The following is a 20,038-nucleotide window of genomic DNA, read 5'->3' as shown; positions in this document are numbered from 1 at the left end:
GAATCACTAATAAGCCGGAGTTCTTTGAACGCAGATTTCTTGCCGGGACATATGGTACAATACAATCGGCAAGATAGGCTGGAGCTAGACCATGTAGTATTTCATACGTAAGCAGGGGCGCCGCTAGGGATTTTGGGCCCCATGAAAATAATCTTTACAGGGCCCCCAACACAGTGTCATTATTTTTTCTGTATTATAATTTCATCATCATTAGGGGCCTCTCTGGGCCCCCGTCCATCATGGGCCCCTAGAATCCGTCTCCTTTACCCCCCCCCTTTTCGGCTCCCCTGTACGTAGTAAAACCTTAAAGTCACATCTTAAGTGCACAGTGCAGGTGAGCCAGTATAGGCGTAATATGATCAAACTTTCTTGTTCTTGTCAAAAGTCTAGAAGCCGCATTTTGTTAAAAAAACCAAAACTTTATATGTATAATCCATAGCATTTCCTATTTTTATTTTGTTGTATGTGTTTCCCCAATTAAGTTATTAACTAGAAGAGCACAGACAGACTAAGGGCAACCTGGCGGAGGTAACACGTTTACGTGTAAAATAGAGACGTGTACGTCATTCACGTTCATATATGACGTCATTAGTCTACGCGTATTCACATAAACCCGTTGGTTTATTCTAGCTGTTATTATTTATCGGTGTTTACAATTGGGAAAAAAAACAGTATGCGCCTTTTAATGGAGTTTTACAAATCATTGTCGAGTTAAAAGTGGAAGCAAGTGAATGTTAAAAAAATGGACAACTCCAACAGTTCAAATGAGGATGGGGCTGAAGAGGCTAATATGGAAGACGAGACGGGATCCCAAACTATCTTTAACGAAGAGGAAGACGGTGAGCTAGTTATCAGCATTGATTTTACAGCGACAAAAAGCGTTTCAGTCATTAGTGGTAAAAAAATTTCCAATTTGTTTACTTTAGGGCTCGATGGTGAGTCACCTGGCGCGAATGAGGAAGACGAACGGACTCCAACTCCCCTCCCAATTGAAAGGAGTAACGATTACACCCTGAAACTCCTGCAGAGAAAACTTGTCCACGTACGTCAACTTTACCATTACATGATACGCAACATAATTATAAACACTGTGGGCATTTTAGTTTTTTTTTGTGCTTCACTAATGTTATGGGTGTACAGGGGAAAGGAGACGGCACAGACAGGATGGACGTTGTATTAGCTCTATTTAATTATATATATGCACAATATATATAAATCAGGAAATTATATATTAACAAACAAGGAAAATCGAGTGTGACGAATCCAAAAGTGTGTATGGTGTGCGACTATGTGTGTGAATTAACTGCTGTGTGTTACCGGCAGTGTTGGGTTAGTTACTGAAAACCAGTAACTAGTTACAGTTACTAGTTACTTTATTTCAAAAGTAACTCAGTTACTAACTCAGTTACTTACACCAAAAAGTAATGCGTTACTGTGAAAAGTAATTATTTAGTTACTTCTTCTACTTTTTTTTTTTAAAGCTCCCATTATTGCCCTTTTAGCCTTCATTTCAGTACTGTTATTGCACTGGAGAATAATACAATCTGTTGATCCACTTGACATGCATTTGCATCACTGAACTCTGCTTAGCAATGTGGTCTACATACAACACACAAAGACAAAGATATGTTTCAAAGGGCCAATTTATTTCAGGCCAGAACAAATTGACGAAACTATTTTAAATAGCTGCAACATAACATACATAAGTAACAAACAGCATAATAAAACTAACACTAACACTAACCACGTTAAACCCAGATTCCGAACTAACAAAGGTCTTAACTCATTCTCTTTCTATGCCACTTCAATATGGAATGCACTCCCAACAGGTGTAAAATACAGGGCATCTCTATCCTCCTTCAAAACCGCACTAAAAGAACACCTCCAGGCAACTACAACCCTAAACTAACACCCTCCCTTCCACATAATACCTCTTCGGATTGTAAATAATCAAATGTAGACACTTTTTCTTATACTTTCTGATCTCTCTCTGTGTCTACTACTTGCTATACATATCCTACCAAGTCAGTCCTACACTGTTTCAATGTCCATTTCTCTGATAAATGCAATTGTTGATGCTGATTGTTGATGACAGAAGTGTTGATACCAACCAAACCTAACCCCCCCCCCTCCCCCTCCATATCCCACACCCCAGATTGTAAATAATGCAAATAATTCAATGTATATACTCTGATGATTATCTTGTGTGATAACTGTATTATGATGTTAGTATATATCTGTATCATGAATCATGATGGACCCCGACTTAAACAAGTTGAAAAACTTATTGGGGTGTTACCATTTAGTGGTCAATTGTACGGAATATGTACTGTACTGTGCAATCTACTAATAAAAGTTTCAATCAATCATTCAATCAATCAACAACATAGCTGTAAACCTGGTTTCACCTAAGGAAGGCACACGTAACATACACAAAGCCTAACCAGGCAGATTTGAATTGTTGTTTTGGGCAGTAGACGGGATCTTTGATCCAAGACACAACTTACATTTAACTCAAATGTTATTTTCTTTGTGCTCGACAAAAGAAAAAAAGTGAGAATATCTCATACTTGCCAACCCTCCCGAATTTCAGTGCCTCTCCCCGGGACAACCATTCTCCAAATTTCTCCCGATTTCCAGCCGGACTTAAGGCACGCCCCCTCCAGGTCCGTGCGGATCTGAGTGAGGACAGCCTGTCGTCACGTCCGCTTAGCCAACCAAAAAGTAACCACAGAACACTATACCGTATAGTCGTACAGTGTTCTGTGGTTACTTTTTGGTTGGCCAACGGTTTACGTTGTATTGCGCACCCCCCTCCCCACCCTCCCCTCCCCTTCCCACACCCAGACACACACACACAGAGAGCGCAGAGGAAGAATCAGAAGCACGTCATTGCTTCGCTGCATTAAAACACACTCAGATCCTCAGTTTCTAACCTATACTACATCAAAAGTAACGTAAAATAACGCAGTAACGCATCATGTAGTAACGGTAAATGAGTTACTGAATATAAAAAATAACGCGTTAGATTACTAGTTACCGCCGAAACTAACAGCGTTACAGTAACGCCTTACTTTGTAACGCGTTAGTCCCAACACTGGTTACCGGGAGTGTTGAGCGAGGGGCGCAAGTCCCGGAGGGAAAAGGCAGGCTCGAAGGTCCGTGAGACAGGTAGGTAATCGGGGGGGAGAGAGGCGTCAAATGTCCGTGTCCAGGTGGGAGGTCGAGATCCAAAAGGCAGCCAGGGAAGCAGAGGGAACGCGGGAAGACAAGACACACAGCTCGTAACGTGGGAACGAAGGCAGGCTGCAGGGAGGACGACAAGGAGGACACGAGACAATTCAACAGGGAGAGAACACACAGAGAGAGCAAGAGTGCATACAGCTAGATAATCGCTTACTGAACAGGAACCGATGACTACGTTCTGGCGCGGGATAGCAAGTTGCGCAGGCTTATGAAGGTAGGTGTCATCATCAGCCTCAGGTGTGTTGATTGCCGGTGATTGATTGCAGTTGATTGATTGCAGTTGCTTGTTGCAGCCAGACTGGCGCGGCGCTTGTGCGCTCTCTGAGGTGCGCTCAGCGCAGCACACACATGAATGCGCACTGACGTGCGCCCGGGCCGTGACAACTAACGCATTTCAACAGGCACAATTTTAGGGGGCAGGTGCTAAAGCCAGTAAAAGGGCACCATCGCGGAAATTATACATAAAATCATCATAATGATAAGAATCACAGCATATTGTTTTCAACTTATATTGTACAAAATACAAACACAAATTGAATTAAAACTATATGTACCCTGCGATGAGGTGGCGACTTGTCCAAGGTGTACCCCGCCTTCTGCCCAAGTGCAGCTGGGATAAGCTCCAGCACCCCCCGCAACCCGAAAGGGACAAGCGGTAGAAAATGGATGGATGGATGGGTACACACATTTATTCACCCGATGTTTTATGACAAACATAGTCGTCCCTCGCCACATCCAAGCAGGAACAATACACTAAAACAACATTGAGAACTTGTTGAATTAGGTCCTGACGTTGAGCAACTCAAACCTAACATGCTTTTTGACAATGTTTAATCAATGTTGGGTTCTGACATTGATTTGACCATTGAAATTTGGTCATTTCCCAACCAACAACGTGGATCCAACAGTTGGTCATGTCTGTGTGATCATGTTTTGTTTTAGTCATGTTCGGTTTTGTTTTTGGACTTTTTGTGCACTTTTGTTTTGTTTTGTCACCATAGCAACCATTAGTTTTCACCTGTCACGTCACGCACCTGTTTCACGTTTTGAGTCACGCACCTGCTTTCACTAATCATGTCTATAGTATTTAAGTTCATTGTTTTCAGTTTGTCGTTCTGGCGACATCCCACATTTATGCTCTGCACATTCCTGACACTTTTTTCATATCCATCGTTCATGCTGCTCCTTTTGTCCATGCCAAGTAAGTTTTGTTTATTAATGCCACAGTTAGTGTTTTTGTTTAATTGTTCATAGTTTCTGCCTTTGTGCAAGTATTTGTTTTCATAGCCAAGTTGTTTCTCTGCCATTGTGCGCGCTTTTCGTTTGTACTTTTTTTTTTGTAGTTATAGTGTTTAAATAAATCATGTATTCACCTTCACGCCACATCTGGTCCAAATCTTTTGCACCTCGGGAGAACAAACCACGCCACAGTCCTAGTCATGACAGATGTCGCCAGAACGACAAACTGAAAACAATGAACTTAAATACTATAGACATGATTAGTGAAAGCAGGTGCGTGACTCAAAACGTGAAACATGTGCGTGACGTGACAGGTGAAAACTAATGGTTGCTATGGTGACAAAACAAAACAAAAGTGCACAAAAAGTCCAAAAACAAAACCGAACATGACTAAAACAAAACATGATCACACAGACATGACAGAAAAAACTAAACCGAACATGACTAAAACAAAACATGATCACACAGACATGACACAGTCGACATCAAGGTTGTCTCAATTTACAAATACTATTTTGCAATGTTGTTTAGAAGTCAGTCTAAAAAAAACATATGCGAAAAATCAACATTGTATCAATGTCTTGTGCCTGCTGGGATGGCGCTTCATATACCGTATTGTTGCTCCACCACATCAACAGTTTTTGAGTTTTTTTAAGCATATCAATTTTTTTATCTTACATTAAGCGTTTTCGAGCATAAGGATGGCCAAATAAACTGAAAATGTGAAGACTACAGCAGTATTGACCACTAGAGGAGACTAAACCAATCAGGGCATGCTGTTCAGGATCATGGACACTGATTGGCTCATCCCCAGGCAGCATTACTGCAGTGTAACCTAGATTTACAAAGGTAATTGGTTCTTGAACATGTTTTTTAAACCGAAAAGTTCATATAGTGAAGCAGACTTCCCCATAAGAATCAATGTAAACATGAATAATTGGTGGTAGCTTCGACAAAAAGTCCTTATTTTCGTGAAAAACTGCACACTTTGAAGACACTGTAATGTGTATTAGGGCTGTCAGCATTAACGCGTTAGCACATGTGATTAATACGAATGAATGAATGAAGATTAATCACAGTGTTTGTTTTGTTTGTTGACTAAGATTTTCGTCTTCGTCATCTATTTTCCCTTGACGAAATTAAGACAATAACGAATGAAAACAAACCACATTGACTGAAACAATGACGAAATGAATTTACAATTTATTGACAGAGGAATGTTGACAGAGACGAAAACACGATCATATTTTATTTTGTCTTTAAGTGGGTGGGGCAAAATATCCAATCACAGTTGCATGTGAGAGAGGGGCAGGTGGAAAAGGACAAAGAGGATTCTATCAATACTACTGTCTTCATAAGGCACGGTGTTTTGATTTTTTAGCCCGAAAAGCAAGAATCAATACAAGACATCATCAATACAATAGCTCTTCTACAAGAAAGAGAAGAGAAGACATATGGACACACTTCACCTTCGCCACTGTAGACTACAAAACAACTTGTAAAACCCCGTGGCTCGATTTTCATCCATCCATCCATTTTCTACCGCTTGTCCCTCTCAGGGTCGCGGGTTGTGTGCTGGAGCCAATACCAGCTGCACTCGGGCAGAAGGCGGGGTACACTCTGGACAAGTCGCCACCTCATCGCAGGGCCAACACAGATATAAACAGACAACATTCACACTCACAGTCACGATTTTCTGACATACTAAACATGAGAAAACCATGCAGCTGCTTATAGGTTATGCTATATTGTTTAATTCAGAATGGAAACATTTTAAATTCAGTAGATATTTATTATATTTAGAAAAAAACCTTCCAAAGTGTTCATGACTGACAGGGACCCTAAAGCATTATTGTGTCTCTTTTCAGATATTTATTCCATTAATTACTACCCATCAGATGAAGAAAAGTAATGTAAGCAGTCTGGCTGAAGCAGGTTCTACTTGTGACAAGTCCAGTGGTGGTCAGGAGACTCCTACCAAGCAAAGTGAAAAAGCACCCGTTCGTAATGAGTTACTCAACAGCACGCACAAGTTTTTGGGTGTGGTCAACAGAACTATTCAACAGCTTAAAGCTCAAGGTTTGTCAATCACACTACCAATATATGTCTTTCAGTAATCTTGATTGAGTTTTTTGACACTAATATGCAAGTATACTGATTTGTTTAGAGGTTTACATACATTCAGTTTTATGAACGGTATACATTCATATTAAACTTTCTCAAGTTTATATATTTTTTGACAAATCAAATATACTAGATGTAAAAGGTCAACATGACCATCATAATATGATCCAAAGTAGAGAGGTTACAAACAATGTCAAAGGTTTTCAATATTTACGGATCTCCATATGGACTGTCTTCAGCAAGTGAAGAAAATATGATACTTGACGCACAAGGCATATGGTTCCCTTAAAATGGAACTGGGGCTTTGGTTAGTGTTTTAAACTAATTAATTTAAAAATGGTTTTAAATAGTCTGCTTTTCAACATACAACATAAATCCATACAAACAAAAAGAAAAATAAGTTGGATTCGAAGAATTGCACTTTTTTTTTTTTTTTTTGTTTTGCTTATCGTTCACAATCCTTATGAAAGACATGACAACAGATGGATTTTTTTTTCTAATACATTCTAAATATTAAATAAACGTAAATAAAAGTCTCCTTAGAGCGGAGTCAATGGGAGATCCTCTATTTCGCCCATAAAATCCAATAAATAACAATTCAAAAAGTGCAAACAATATCCATTTACATTTCGTGACTTGAGTATTAGCCAAGTATTAGTGATATTGTTATTTTAAGCTTTAACACAGACAAACAATTTATAGCGTCACCGTGATCCCCTCCGTGTGTCCCTATGTTTACATCTTCGAGTGGTCTGCTGCTTCCCTGCTTCCTTGCTCTCTGTAGTTTTGTTTGTAGTCCGCGCTGTAGTCAATAAGCTCCTCCTTTTTCCCTTACTTCTTGATTTGGGGCAGACTCGCTTGTACATGCACATGCATTCTCAGCTGTTGCCATTTGTAATACAAAGTAGCGTACTGTTGTAACTTATACCTGTCACTAGACTCCATATGGAAACGCCAAAAATTACAATAAAAATGACGGGGAGAAAACACTGTCAAAGTGGAACCACGTAAATAGGACCGCCCACAAAACGGCGCAAAGGAGACTTGGCTTGAAGATGGTCTGTAAAACATAATGGATGCTAAATTTTGACCAAAGAACCGCTACTACACTTAATGTAGACCAGTGATTCTCAAACTGTGGTACGCACGTGAGCTTCATCTAGTGGTACGCCTAAGAATCACTTGATCAAAGTACAGTTTTGTTTTCCTATATACAAACACTGTGTTTAAAGTGTAAGCAATGTTACAGTGGCCAGAAATATTAAATATACTTGTTAAATAAAACCTCTGCCTTGTTTTAAAAGAATACTTAGGCCTATTACACTACTGTATTTTAATGTTGGTAATTATGGTGATACTTGGAGAGCCAAGTTTTTTCTGAGGTGCTATTTGGTTAAAAAAGTTTGAGAACCACTGAGAGAACCACTGATGTAAACTACAGGGAAGTGTTTTAAATATAGAAACAAATCCTAATGTGAGCCCTTTAAATGATCATTTACACACCATATAATATATTGCAATGTAGATTTTAGGCCATACTGCCCTTTGCTACTCCAGAGTGCTTTTAAAGTTGATTTGATATTGCACGGTAATAAAATGCCATTGACTAATTCGATTCCGATGGTAAACTGTAGTGGTAATGATTGGAGTAGCACAAAATAGAGTGATATACAAAAACATTGCATCCTAATCCTTTCATCTCTCCTCTATCCTGATTCACACTATCCTACTCAGTGGCTTAGTGGTTAGAGTGTCCACCCTGAGATCGGTAGGTTGTGAGTTCAAACCCTGGCCAAATCATACCAAAGACTATAAAAATGGGACCCGTTACATCCCTGCTTGGCACTCAGCATCAAGGGTTGGAATTGGGGGGTTAAATCACCAAAATGATTCCCGGGCGTGGCCACCGCTGCTGCCCACTGCTCCCCTCACCTCCCAGGGGGTGAACAAGGGGATGGGTTAAATGCAGAGGACAAATTTCACCACACCTAGTGTGTGTGTGACAATCATTGGTACTTTAACTTTTAACAAGTGAATGCAATATGCTTAAATGCACACACCCACTTAGTGACCATCACTTCCTTAACCCAACAGACACACACACACACTGGTCTTCAAACCCCTTATTCTGTCTCTTTCAAGAATGGTTGGGAAAACAATAACTAACGACTATGTTTAACGACCAAACTTTTTTTAAATTGAAGATGAACTGGCTCTGCACATTCCTGAGTTCGACATGGAGCCAGAAGTCAGTGACCTGCTAAACGATACAGAGCTGATAGAGAATCTGGAACAGTCTGTGGTGAACTGGCGAACTCAGATTACTCTTGTTGTCGAGGAGCAAGAAACCAAGAAGCCACAGGCACCAACTCCAATGGCAGAGATTGTTTTTTGGCAGGAGCGTGCTTCCATTCTGAGCGCTCTGACAGCAGAGCTTAATCAGCCAGTGGCAAAAAAGATTTTGCTGTTATTGACCAAAGCTAATGCAGTTGTGATTCCCCCAATGGAGACTATAGTCACTAAACTTGTTAAATATTGTTTGGAGGCAGATGAAAACGTACGCTTCCTCAAAACACTGGAAAGGCATTTCAAGGTGAGCTATGTTTGATCCAAATATCATGTAAAGATATTCACACTGTTTACGTTACTGACCCACTCTCAACTACTGTTGCCTGTTATAGAATCTGGCTACAGGTGCAAACTTTGGTGTGATTCTGGAGACCATCCCACCTCTGATGAACAGCCTACAAGTTGTGTGGTTAATCTCTTGCCACTACAACAATATTGAACGCATGGTTCCTCTGATGGAACGTATTGTTTGGCAGCTGTGTGAGCGTGTGACTCAAGTCATTGATCTCAATGTGCTCTTCCAGTATGTGGATATCTTATTGAGAAAATACATATTTTGGATTCAATTAAAATAACTATTTTCGTGTCAGTTCCTTGGTCAAAACGCTGCATTGTGTCTTGGACAGAGATGAAAGAGCTGTTGGCAAGTCCAAGGTGGATGATGCTAAAAAAGTTCTGGAATTATGGAAGTCCTCTTACTTTGAAGTGCGTGCTGAAATTGAAGCAGGAGGCACCGGTAAATGTTGGGAGTTTGATAGGAGGAGGCTCTTTGAGAAAACCGATTACATGGCTTCCATCTGCCAGGACTTGTGCTGTGTTTTACAGGTCAGCAGTCTTACTCATCGTACGCATTGTCACCTGTTGTAAAACGCTAAAGCAAGCTCACTGTTAAATGTATGTCTATTGGTGTATGCAGAATTTGGAGGAGTTTTACAACATCTTCAGCCCAGAGTTAAAAAGTGTGACCTGGGACCCAAAACGTTTCGACGAAATGCTGACCAATGTAGACAACCTGATTTTACCTTTTGAGACAGCGCATTTTAATCCTTTTGATAGCTGTAAAATGAGCAGCTGGAAAATCATCATGCAGAACTTCAATAATACTGTTAATGTGAGTTCAGACATCTTATTTCTTGATTTCTGGAACACTTTGATGAATGAGCAGGCTTCCACAAACGAATACAATGCTACCTCAACTTACGAGCACAATCTTCTTCAAGACCAAGTTTGTAACTCAAAACACTTTTATCTCAAATCAAACCCACCCATTCAAATTAATTGAAATCAATGTGCTTCGCCACCTTAAACGCCAACATTTTTTTTAACATGTAACATGCCTTTTAAAAAGAAAAACTAACTTCTAGATGAGAAATACTGTTTGAAAATCTATACAAACATCTACAGTAGTTTTATGTAAGGATAGGGGTACAGCATTTACCTTGGGGACCGTACTGATACGGTGTCTCCTTTGTGCTGCTTCTCTATCCAGTGTTGCCAAGTCTGTTTAAAATAAGCAACTTTGGGCTTGTTTTTGTAGAGCTGGTTGTTTATTTCTCTTGTGAGATCTGGCAACAGCGTCCATGTCGTGCAACAATAGGAATGAGGCAATCATTTATGTTGTACACTGACCTCTTTGTGTGACGGACGAAGGAGGTCAAAGTTGACAGCAGCCAATGTCTGCATAAGACCCAGAAAGTGGTGTTTAGAGGACAGGATTGTGTCAATCTCTGGCTGTGGACTGTTTTTCTTATTTGCCTTTTTGGTCGGGATATTGCAAATACATATATTTCACAGACCAAATATAGCTACGGTACAAGCTACATGTCCCCGAGCAAAGGCAAAAGTACAGCAGGTTAAAAATACATTAGGTGATTCAACTTTACAAAAAAAATGATATAGTCCAAAATACAGCTGTGGACAAATTTTACCAGCAGAGGAAATACTCAGAACAAACTATGCTCGCAATTTAAAGAATAACAAAAAGCTGAAAGACATTACTTTTAAGTTGATTTTCTCGTAAGTTGAAGTGCCACTGTCGGAGATATTATCAACATTGCTGTTTATTTTCAATTGGAGTACAGCTTCTCTTTGTTCAATGTTTAGGATATTGAGAGAGAGGTCATTGCCTTCATTGACCAGTCCTTCAAAACACTGCGCTCTTCAACTGCTGCTCTTGAAATGCTTGTGAAATACAAAGACATTCGCTCCAGACCAACCATCAATAATCATTTGATGAAAAAGACCAATGATGTTCTGGCTCAGTATTGCAGAGAGGTTTGTGAATGTTTATTGTCCAGCTTCTTATAAAAAGTACAATACTAAAGAGTCTGTAAGTTACAAAAAAAAAAAACATCGATCTGATCTGAACTAGGGTCATAAAATGTGCCTGTTCATATTTAAGAATATTAAATACATATTTCGTACATATTTTTTGTCTTTGTTATAGGTGGATAGTATAAATGAAATATTTGAGGAAAAAAGGGATCAACTACAAATAAACAAGAACGAACCTCCCGTAGCTGGAAGCATCAGGTGGACGCATTCCCTTTTTCATCGCATAAAAGGTGGCATGCTTTCTCTCCTCACAATGCCTGAGTTACTGGAAACTGAAATGGGCAAAGTGGTGAGATATTTATTCTTTTGTGCAGCTCTGATATGTTTAGTCACAAAGAAGTATCCAAATATATTGTGTGACTGTTGCTTAGGCAAAAAGCAAGTACGTGGAAATGTCAAAGAAAATAGGCGACTATGGGGTTAAGAAGTATAGGTCATGGATAGCTGAAACTGAACGGAATTTACCATTGTTACTGAGAAAACCCATCTTGGTCATTGTTTCAAAGGAACACAAGAAAGAACTGGTATGTATAGGTTTTATTCTGTCACATGGGGGAATATATTTCGTTTTTCAGATTTTAAGGCTATTCTTTTTCTGATTTTAAGGTTGTCCCAGCCAAACCTGACATGAAGGGACAAAGAGATAGGCGATACCGTGTAAACTTTCCGCCAGAGGTCGTAACAATTATTAATGAGACAAAAAATTTAATTTCAATGTCCTTCTCTGTGCCTGAGGTTGCTCGAAACGTTACTCTACAGGAGCTCAACTTTTTAAGGTAGTAATACTCACCAAGGACAATACTAAGTTTATATCAACCACAAAACTGTCACCTCGGCATTTCACATTGGATTTAGGTACAGTGAGGATCTCCACAAGCTTGCAAACCGCTACAACTCTTCAGTCAATAGTCTTAGTGATGCAAAGATCACTATGCTGTCACACAATATCAAAAGAGTTGAGACAATGTTGTTCCCTGGATGTAAAAGACTCAACTGGAACTCCTTAGGTATGGTACTAACATGTTGCTGTGACTTTATAAATGTGTATTTTGGATGGGAGAAAATCATTTCCGTATGTTTTAATTTAGCCATTGGAGATTTCATCAACCATGGCAACCCAGAGCTCTCAAAGTTTGAGTCAACTGTCAGTCAAATACAGAACAACGAGACAGATATTGAAAACAAACTGCAATGTATACAGGTGGCAGATCTCCTGAAATGCCCAGCTCCAGATAAAACAGACCTTTTACCAAGTACAATTAATATTGTAATTAAATGGCATCAATTGCAAATTACTTTCATATGCATTTTTCAATACTTTTTGTTTTTAGGTGTCAGGGAGTTTTATGAATGTATTGATCGAGAGCGTAACAAGACAGTGAACTTGTTGAAAAGCAAATATGTTGACATTGGACCAGTCATTTCAAAGGTGGAGCATTTGATCATGGAAACAAACACTGGCAAGTGCCAGAGTATGTCATGTTATTACACATACTGGGAACACAGGGTGCACGATGCCCTCGTCATCATGTTGTTGAGGTAATATCCTGGGAGCTGTAACTAGTATTGTGCTCAGCATGTAACACTGTCTTTTTTGCAATTAAACACAATAGTGTGACATGTAGCTTATCTTTTATAATACACTTTCTGTTTGTTGTCACGTGCAGGAACATCAAGGCCTTCAATACTGCCTTGATGGGGACAACCCCACTCTTCCGTATTGATGCCATACTTTCGCCCCCCAGGATTTTGTTGCAACCCAGAATAAATGAGATCAACCGGCTACTAATGCAATGTATCAGAGATTGTGTCGACAGCACTAAGGTAAGATCTTCCGTTAACCACTGCCAAAGTGTACACATTTAACAATGGCTGTATGACCTGATCTGTCCACCTCCATGTTTGGGTTTGGTTGCATTCCAGGAGTTTGTACGTTGGATTCATGGGACCTGCGTTGAGTGCCCTCCCCAACATGTTGGTGCTGATGATGTGGTGACCTTTAGCTTCTTCGATGAAATATATAATCACCCTAAAATTAACGACAGTGCCCTTGCCTTGTCTCAGAACATTCAGCAATTGCTGCTCTCTGTAGAGCAGTGTCTTAGCCACTGGAAACAGTATCAGCTTCTGTGGGAAAAAGACAATACCACAGTCAGTGAAAAGTTTGCTGCCAAAAACCCATCATGTGCTATGTATGATCAGAGGCTGCAGCTCTATGCGAGTATAAATCAAAAGGTGTTACTGGAGCCTCTTTCTAAGAATGTACATGTCATCCAACTAAATCTCGAGCCATTGGGCCGCACTGTGCAAGAGATTGCAGAGTCCTGGATTCATTCGCTGGGTAGTTTACTCAACAAATCAGCCAAAGAGGAACTCTTAAACTTAAAAGAGGAGCTCATGGTAATGCAATTTTATGCTTCAGTGTATATCACTCATAAGCGTTATCGATTCCCTCCTTTTGATAGTTATTTTGATAATATTGTGTTTTTAATAGCTACTCTTTGAGAAACTCCAACAGAATCCTGACACTTTTGAGAACTTGAAGAATGTCCTTGGGACCATCTCAGATATTAGAGACATGTCTCTGAATGTAAAATTGAGCATCACAGATATCCAGGAGAAATACAGAACGCTGGCTATGTACAAAGTTCAGGTAGGGTGTTTGATGTTTTTTAAATCTTGCATTTCATTATTTTTCATTTTCAGTTTGGACTTATTGAGTTTTTTATGCCTAGGTTGGAGAGGATGAAAAGGAACTAATGGAAAATATTAATCAGATTTGGAATGACCTGTTTGCCGAATCAAGACGAGTCGATCGGAGTTTGACCAATGTCAAGATATCATTCAAAGCGGTAAGAACCTACAGTTATTGACTGATCATGTTCAACACCCACAATTTTCGGAGCAAAACCATCTTTTCTCTCTGCTCCACAAAGACTACCAAAGGGATGACGGAAGAGTTTCAACAGAATTTGTCCGTCTTTGTCGGAAGTTTTAATAAAGAAGGCCCTGGAGCAGTGGGAGATGATTTAGATAAAGGTTTTTGAAACATAATAATCGCAATAATTCTGGTGAGCATTCCTCATGGACATTAAATTGATTGCTCCCTTTTTCTTTGTAGGACTATCACTAATGGAATCATATGAAGCCGAGCTTGCCAAGATGGTGGAGGGACGGCAGGATCTAGCTAATGCTGAGAGGCTGTTAGACCTACCTGTCACTGTGTACCCTGAGATCGTCAGCATTCAAAAAGACATGAATGGCTTCCGGAAGGTTTATGACATATACCAGGACCAAAAGGTTGAGTTTATTGGCAGCTGAAAACCATTGATATCACACAAATGATCCGTCGCACTTACCAGTAATTTTGTGGATCTTGGTTTTGTTTCTTAGGCTGCAAAGAACAAGTGGTCTCAGACCTTATGGGCGGACTTGGATATTTACTCTCTCCAGGATGGTGTTGAAGGTTTTCTAAAAGATTTTAGAAAGTTGCCCAAAGATGTGCGAACCCTGCCTGTGGCCTATATTCTAGAAGGCAGAATGAAAGAATTCAGAGATTCGCTTCCACTTCTGCTGGACCTGAAAAATGAAGCCCTCAGAGAAAGGTCAGTGAGCAATTTATCTTTTTTTTTTTTAAATGTTTGGTGATTGTGATGGCTTTTTCCCCTCACTTGACTTTATCTGTGATTTATGATGTCCTTCACAATACTTTATCCATTGAAAGTAACTGTTTCTTCTTTGGAATTCGTAGTAAAAACAGACAGGTTAACCCAGCTTTCATTTTCCTACTGGAGGATGCCTTGGTGTGTTCAGGACAGATTGAATCCCTCCTGTTCTGGGTCTCCCCTGGGGTTTCTTTGGGCGTATTCACCTCTATTGGAAGTGTCTAACTGGCATCTTTATTGGCCTCATATCACTCACATGACTCCTTTCAATGTGAAAGAGCAGTGGCTTCACTCTGACCTCTATCTCAGTGTCTAAATTTATCAGCTCTTTTAAGGCAGCAATGGTCAGCCGACCTGCAAACTCATTACAGTTGCTTGTATACATTGTCTTTTTATACCGTCATTGGTTAGTGTCAAAGATAAGTTAACTGGCAAAGTGTCAACTCTATATTCCACCTCCTGAAAACTTGGGGTTGACCAGAATTTATTTGAAACCATTTAAGCTTTTCCACATGTCTTTTCACTACCAAGTTTGGGATTCACCAAATCCTTAAGCTACAGTTAGTATATAACTGTGCAAACCAGGTAAAGCAATGTCTCTTTCAAAATTTGACAGCCTCCTTCATTGTCATTGGCTACTATCTTGCATTCTTGCATCCTTTCTGGGTTGGATTTAACGACCAGGGAATACCAACAAACTTTGCGAGTTCACCTGACCATTGGTCAGTAATTCCACTCATAACTTGGCAGCAATCCAACCATTTATCCATTTTCTACCGCTTGTACCTTTTAGAGTTGTAGGGACCATTTACATATTATCTCTCTTCACCCAAGTGTTACGTATGTCTTTAGGTTTTTACCAATATTGATGAATATAAGGTTACTCATACTTTCTTTATTGTTCTCCATATGACATACATATAGAATGCACACAATCTAAGTCCTAGATATAGAATTACAATTAAAAAATACCAAAATTATTATATTTTGTACTACAGACACTGGAAGGAATTGATGGAAAGGACTGGAACTAGTTTTGATATGAACCCCAGCAGCTTCACTCTGGAGAACATGTTTGCAATGGAACTTCATAAGTATGCTGATGTCATAGGTGAAATTGTCACTTCAGGTGTAAAAGAGCTTGGTATTGAAAAGGTAAGCTTTGTATAAGTTTAAAATGACAATTAAGAATCTTAACAATCTCTGTATGTGTCTCTTAGGGTGTGAAGGAGGTGGTTGAAACATGGGGAAGCATGAAATTCATTATACAGCCCTACAGTAAAGGACCCCAGCAACAGTGCTCTGTTTTGGGTGCAGTAGATGAGATCCTGTTAATTGTGGACAATGATGCCATGAATTTGCAGAGCATGGCGGGAAGTCGTTTTGTTGGACCTTTTTTGTGCACCATACAACAATGGGAGAAAGACTTGTCTCTTATTAGTGAAACTATAGAGGTCAACCATACTGATCCAATCTACCATCAACATGTACCAAATGTGAATGTACAGCAAATCTGTTTTTTTTTTACATTTCACATTTTGTGCAGGTTTGGTTGCTGGTACAACGTAAATGGATGTACCTGGAGAGCATCTTCATTGGTGGAGATATTTCCTCACAATTACCAGAGGAAGCCAAAAAATTTGACAACATTGACAAAAGGTTCAAAGATGTGAGTGTTATTCTAACATTCACAGAATTCATAACTGAAATGTAAATGATATAATATAATTCAATTTGTGTAGATAATGAATGATGCTCACAACAACCCAAACATTAAGCGGTGTTGCCTGGTTCCCAACCGGCTGAACGACCTGCAGACTTTAAGCGAGAACCTAGAGAGGTGCCAAAAGAGTCTCAATGACTACCTGGATTCTAAGCGGCATGCTTTCCCACGCTTCTTCTTCATCTCTGATGATGAACTACTCAGCATTCTGGGTAGTAGTCACCATGATTGTGTACAGGAGCATATAATAAAGGTAACATTAGAAGGATATTGTGTCTCAAAGAAGCACTAAACACGTTTTGCAGTTGTTTGCAAGGTGTGTGAAATAACTAGGTGTGTTCCATTCTGACTAGATGTATGACAACATCGCATCACTGCGGTTTGATGCGGAGAGCAGTGGGGATATATCAGCAGGAGCCATGGTGTCTGCTGAGCGTGAGGTGATGGAGTTTATAAAGGCAGTCCCAGTCAAAGGAAGGGTGGAGGAATGGATGACAGGAGTCTTAAATGAGATGAGGAAAACTAATCGACTCGTCACTAAGGAAGCAATATTTCGCTACTGTGAGGACAGAGGAAGGTGTGTGTAGATTATGAACAAGTTTGTTTCTCTCAGTGAAGGAAACCATCCCCACATCAAGTCTCTTTGTTTTTCAGGGTGGACTGGATGTTGCTATTCCAGGGCATGGTGGTCCTGGCAACGAATCAAGTGTGGTGGACATGGGAGGTGGAGGATGTCTTCAACAACTTGAAAAAAGGAGAAAAATATGCTCTAAAGAACTACGCCACCAAAATGCACAAGCAGATTGATGAGTTGGTAACACGTATAACGCAACCTATGAAGAAAAATGACAGACGGAAGATTAACACTGTCCTTATCATAGACGTCCATGCAAGAGACATTGTAGACAGTTTTGTGTTGAACAGGTACAACTTTCAGTGCTCATATAAACCATTACAACTAGCAACTTGCGTGGAAAGATAAACTTGTTTCTTTTTATTCTCTCCACAGTATAACTAATGCAAAAGAATTTGAGTGGGAAAGCCAACTGAGATTCTATTGGGTGCATGAAGAAGACAATCTAGTTGTTCGTCAGTGCAGTGCATTTTTTTCTTACGGCTATGAATACATGGGCTTGAACGGTCGATTGGTGATAACGCCTCTTACTGACCGCATATACCTCACAATCACACAGGTTTCTGAATACCAACCAATTTGATTCTACAGACAAACAGTTGTTAATGCAGGTATGTATTTGTGTTGAAGGCTCTCTCTATGTTCCTGGGTGGAGCACCTGCTGGACCAGCTGGTACTGGAAAGACAGAGTCCACCAAAGATCTGGCCAAGGCTTTAGGCCTGCTCTGTGTGGTTACTAATTGTGGTGAAGGCATGGATTACATGGTGAGAAGCTTACAATGTCAAATGATCTATTATATTCCAACTAACCAAATTAACCTCCCTGCATATGAAAACCCTTTTTGTCAGTTTTGAGTGTTCCTGAACCCTCTACCTTCTCGTGCAGGCTGTGGGGAAGATTCTATCTGGCTTAGCCCAGTGTGGAGCCTGGGGCTGCTTTGATGAATTTAACCGTATTGATGCCTCAGTCCTTTCGGTTATCTCCTCTCAAATCCAAACCATCCGCAATGCTCTCATTCTCTACCTTAAAATATTCAATGTAAGTCCCTCAAATGATACAATGGCACACTTAATTCTTATTATACGACATGATTGTTACTTTGTACTTTCGCCAACCACCTTTTCATTTGGACATCAGTTTGAAGGTCATGAGATTACCCTGGATAGCCGAATTGGCATCTTCATCACCATGAACCCAGGCTACGCAGGGCGTACAGAGCTGCCTGAATCAGTCAAAGCTCTGTTTCGGCCTGTGGTAGTGATCGTGCCCGACTTGCAGCAGATATGTGAGATCATGCTCTTCTCCGAGGGCTTCCTAATGGCAAAGGTGACTGCAAATGTGTTTGCGAATATGCTTGCACAATACTAAGGATTTATATCTGGTCTTGACTCATTCAGGTCCTTGCAAAGAAGATGACAGTCCTCTATAAGTTGGCAAGAGAGCAGCTGTCCAAGCAGTCTCATTATGACTTTGGTTTGCGAGCCCTAAAGTCTGTCCTAGTGATGGCAGGAGAACTCAAAAGAGGTTCACCAGACCTCCCTGAGGTAAAGACCTCATTTTTAAATTAAATGCACATTTAACTCTGCATTGAATCGATCACAAGTGGACTGTTAAGATTGTCTTAGAAGACTAGTCTCCCCTTTTGAGCAGGCTTCATCAGTCTTTGCTCACAGACTTAGATATGACAGATGTAGTCGGAGCGCTTGCTGTCTGATCCAAAGTATTTGAAAGGTTTCCCTCTGTTTTGGTGCAAATTGACAGCTCTTAAGATGCAAAGAAAATAGACTTCTGCCAGCACAACAACTGTCGTTAACATGGAATCACCTTCGTTAGTAGTCCATTCAGTTCAACAAAGCAACGTATGCAATGATTGAAGGATCTTTACTGTCATACCAGCAAAGTTCCTTGAATCCGTGAACTGAATGAGATGCTAATGAGGGTAATTCAGTCCCGCCTTTGTGACTGTTTTGGACTCATGTTGTTTTTTCCTCGTTTGTGTGGTGTTTTAGTTTCTGTCCAGTACTCTTATTTTAGTAGTTTCACTCCCCTTGTCTATCTTCAGTACTGGCTCCTACACCTGACCTTGATTGGCAACCGGGACACACTTGAGCCCGGTCGCCAATCAGTTTCCTATTTAGTCCAACAGCGTCGGTTCATTCATTCGGGTACTCCGGCTTCCTCCCACCTCCAGAGACATGCACCTGGGGATAGGTGGATTGGCAACACTAAATTGGCCCTAGTGAATGAATGTGAGTGTGAATGTTGTGGCGACTTGTCCAGGGTGTACCCTGCCTCCCGCCCAAATTCAGCTGAGATAGGCTCCAGCACCCCCCGCAACCCCAAAAGGGACAAGCGGTAGAAAATGAATGGGTGGATGGATTGTTGTGCTAAATATTCCGCAAAGGAAGTTCCGCGTCTTATGCGTTTATTTTAGCATTTGCTTTACCGTTTCTTTTTTTCCCCCACTCCTTTGTAAGTGTGTTCCTTTTGTTCACATTAAATAATATTATTTTACTCACCTCCTGCTGCATCTTGGGGTCACGTTGCAAAGGTGCATCCAACACGTGACAGATTCCATCCTAACGACTAGCTTTCTTTTTTGCATCTTAACAACTGTCGTTTTGCACCACAGTCGAGCGAACACCCAAAAAATACACCAAATGTCCTGCAGCAACATAATTAACACTTATTAAAAATGTCTCAGTACATCTTTGCGTTGAGTT

The 20,038-nt window shown here is 40.2% G+C and overlaps 1 protein-coding gene across 1 annotated transcript in view; it reads left to right on the top strand.

Moving 5' to 3' along the window:
• Window positions 1-670: 670 nt before the first annotated feature.
• LOC133623229 (dynein axonemal heavy chain 10-like) overlaps window positions 671-20,038 on the top strand; it is a 57,672-nt gene continuing 38,304 nt past the window's right edge. Inside the window, exons 1-32 of the mRNA XM_061986349.1 lie at window positions 671-839; window positions 927-1,042; window positions 6,354-6,564; window positions 8,814-9,202; window positions 9,291-9,481; window positions 9,585-9,783; window positions 9,875-10,069; window positions 11,062-11,232; window positions 11,405-11,581; window positions 11,664-11,816; window positions 11,899-12,068; window positions 12,148-12,299; window positions 12,381-12,545; window positions 12,624-12,831; window positions 12,960-13,116; window positions 13,216-13,692; window positions 13,787-13,945; window positions 14,028-14,144; window positions 14,229-14,331; window positions 14,414-14,592; window positions 14,686-14,897; window positions 15,956-16,112; window positions 16,178-16,411; window positions 16,504-16,626; window positions 16,700-16,933; window positions 17,034-17,257; window positions 17,335-17,604; window positions 17,690-17,873; window positions 17,945-18,079; window positions 18,201-18,353; window positions 18,453-18,641; window positions 18,713-18,859. Of these exons, the coding sequence (XP_061842333.1) occupies window positions 743-839; window positions 927-1,042; window positions 6,354-6,564; window positions 8,814-9,202; window positions 9,291-9,481; window positions 9,585-9,783; window positions 9,875-10,069; window positions 11,062-11,232; window positions 11,405-11,581; window positions 11,664-11,816; window positions 11,899-12,068; window positions 12,148-12,299; window positions 12,381-12,545; window positions 12,624-12,831; window positions 12,960-13,116; window positions 13,216-13,692; window positions 13,787-13,945; window positions 14,028-14,144; window positions 14,229-14,331; window positions 14,414-14,592; window positions 14,686-14,897; window positions 15,956-16,112; window positions 16,178-16,411; window positions 16,504-16,626; window positions 16,700-16,933; window positions 17,034-17,257; window positions 17,335-17,604; window positions 17,690-17,873; window positions 17,945-18,079; window positions 18,201-18,353; window positions 18,453-18,641; window positions 18,713-18,859 (6,048 nt within the window). The 5' untranslated portion in view covers window positions 671-742. The remainder of the gene's footprint in view (window positions 840-926; window positions 1,043-6,353; window positions 6,565-8,813; window positions 9,203-9,290; window positions 9,482-9,584; window positions 9,784-9,874; window positions 10,070-11,061; window positions 11,233-11,404; window positions 11,582-11,663; window positions 11,817-11,898; window positions 12,069-12,147; window positions 12,300-12,380; window positions 12,546-12,623; window positions 12,832-12,959; window positions 13,117-13,215; window positions 13,693-13,786; window positions 13,946-14,027; window positions 14,145-14,228; window positions 14,332-14,413; window positions 14,593-14,685; window positions 14,898-15,955; window positions 16,113-16,177; window positions 16,412-16,503; window positions 16,627-16,699; window positions 16,934-17,033; window positions 17,258-17,334; window positions 17,605-17,689; window positions 17,874-17,944; window positions 18,080-18,200; window positions 18,354-18,452; window positions 18,642-18,712; window positions 18,860-20,038) is intronic.

The sequence above is a fragment of the Nerophis lumbriciformis genome, linkage group LG12 (genome assembly GCF_033978685.3).
Source record: "Nerophis lumbriciformis linkage group LG12, RoL_Nlum_v2.1, whole genome shotgun sequence".
In the NCBI taxonomy this organism is placed as follows: Eukaryota; Metazoa; Chordata; class Actinopteri; order Syngnathiformes; family Syngnathidae; genus Nerophis; species Nerophis lumbriciformis.
This window is presented reverse-complemented; position numbering and strand designations above follow the sequence as displayed.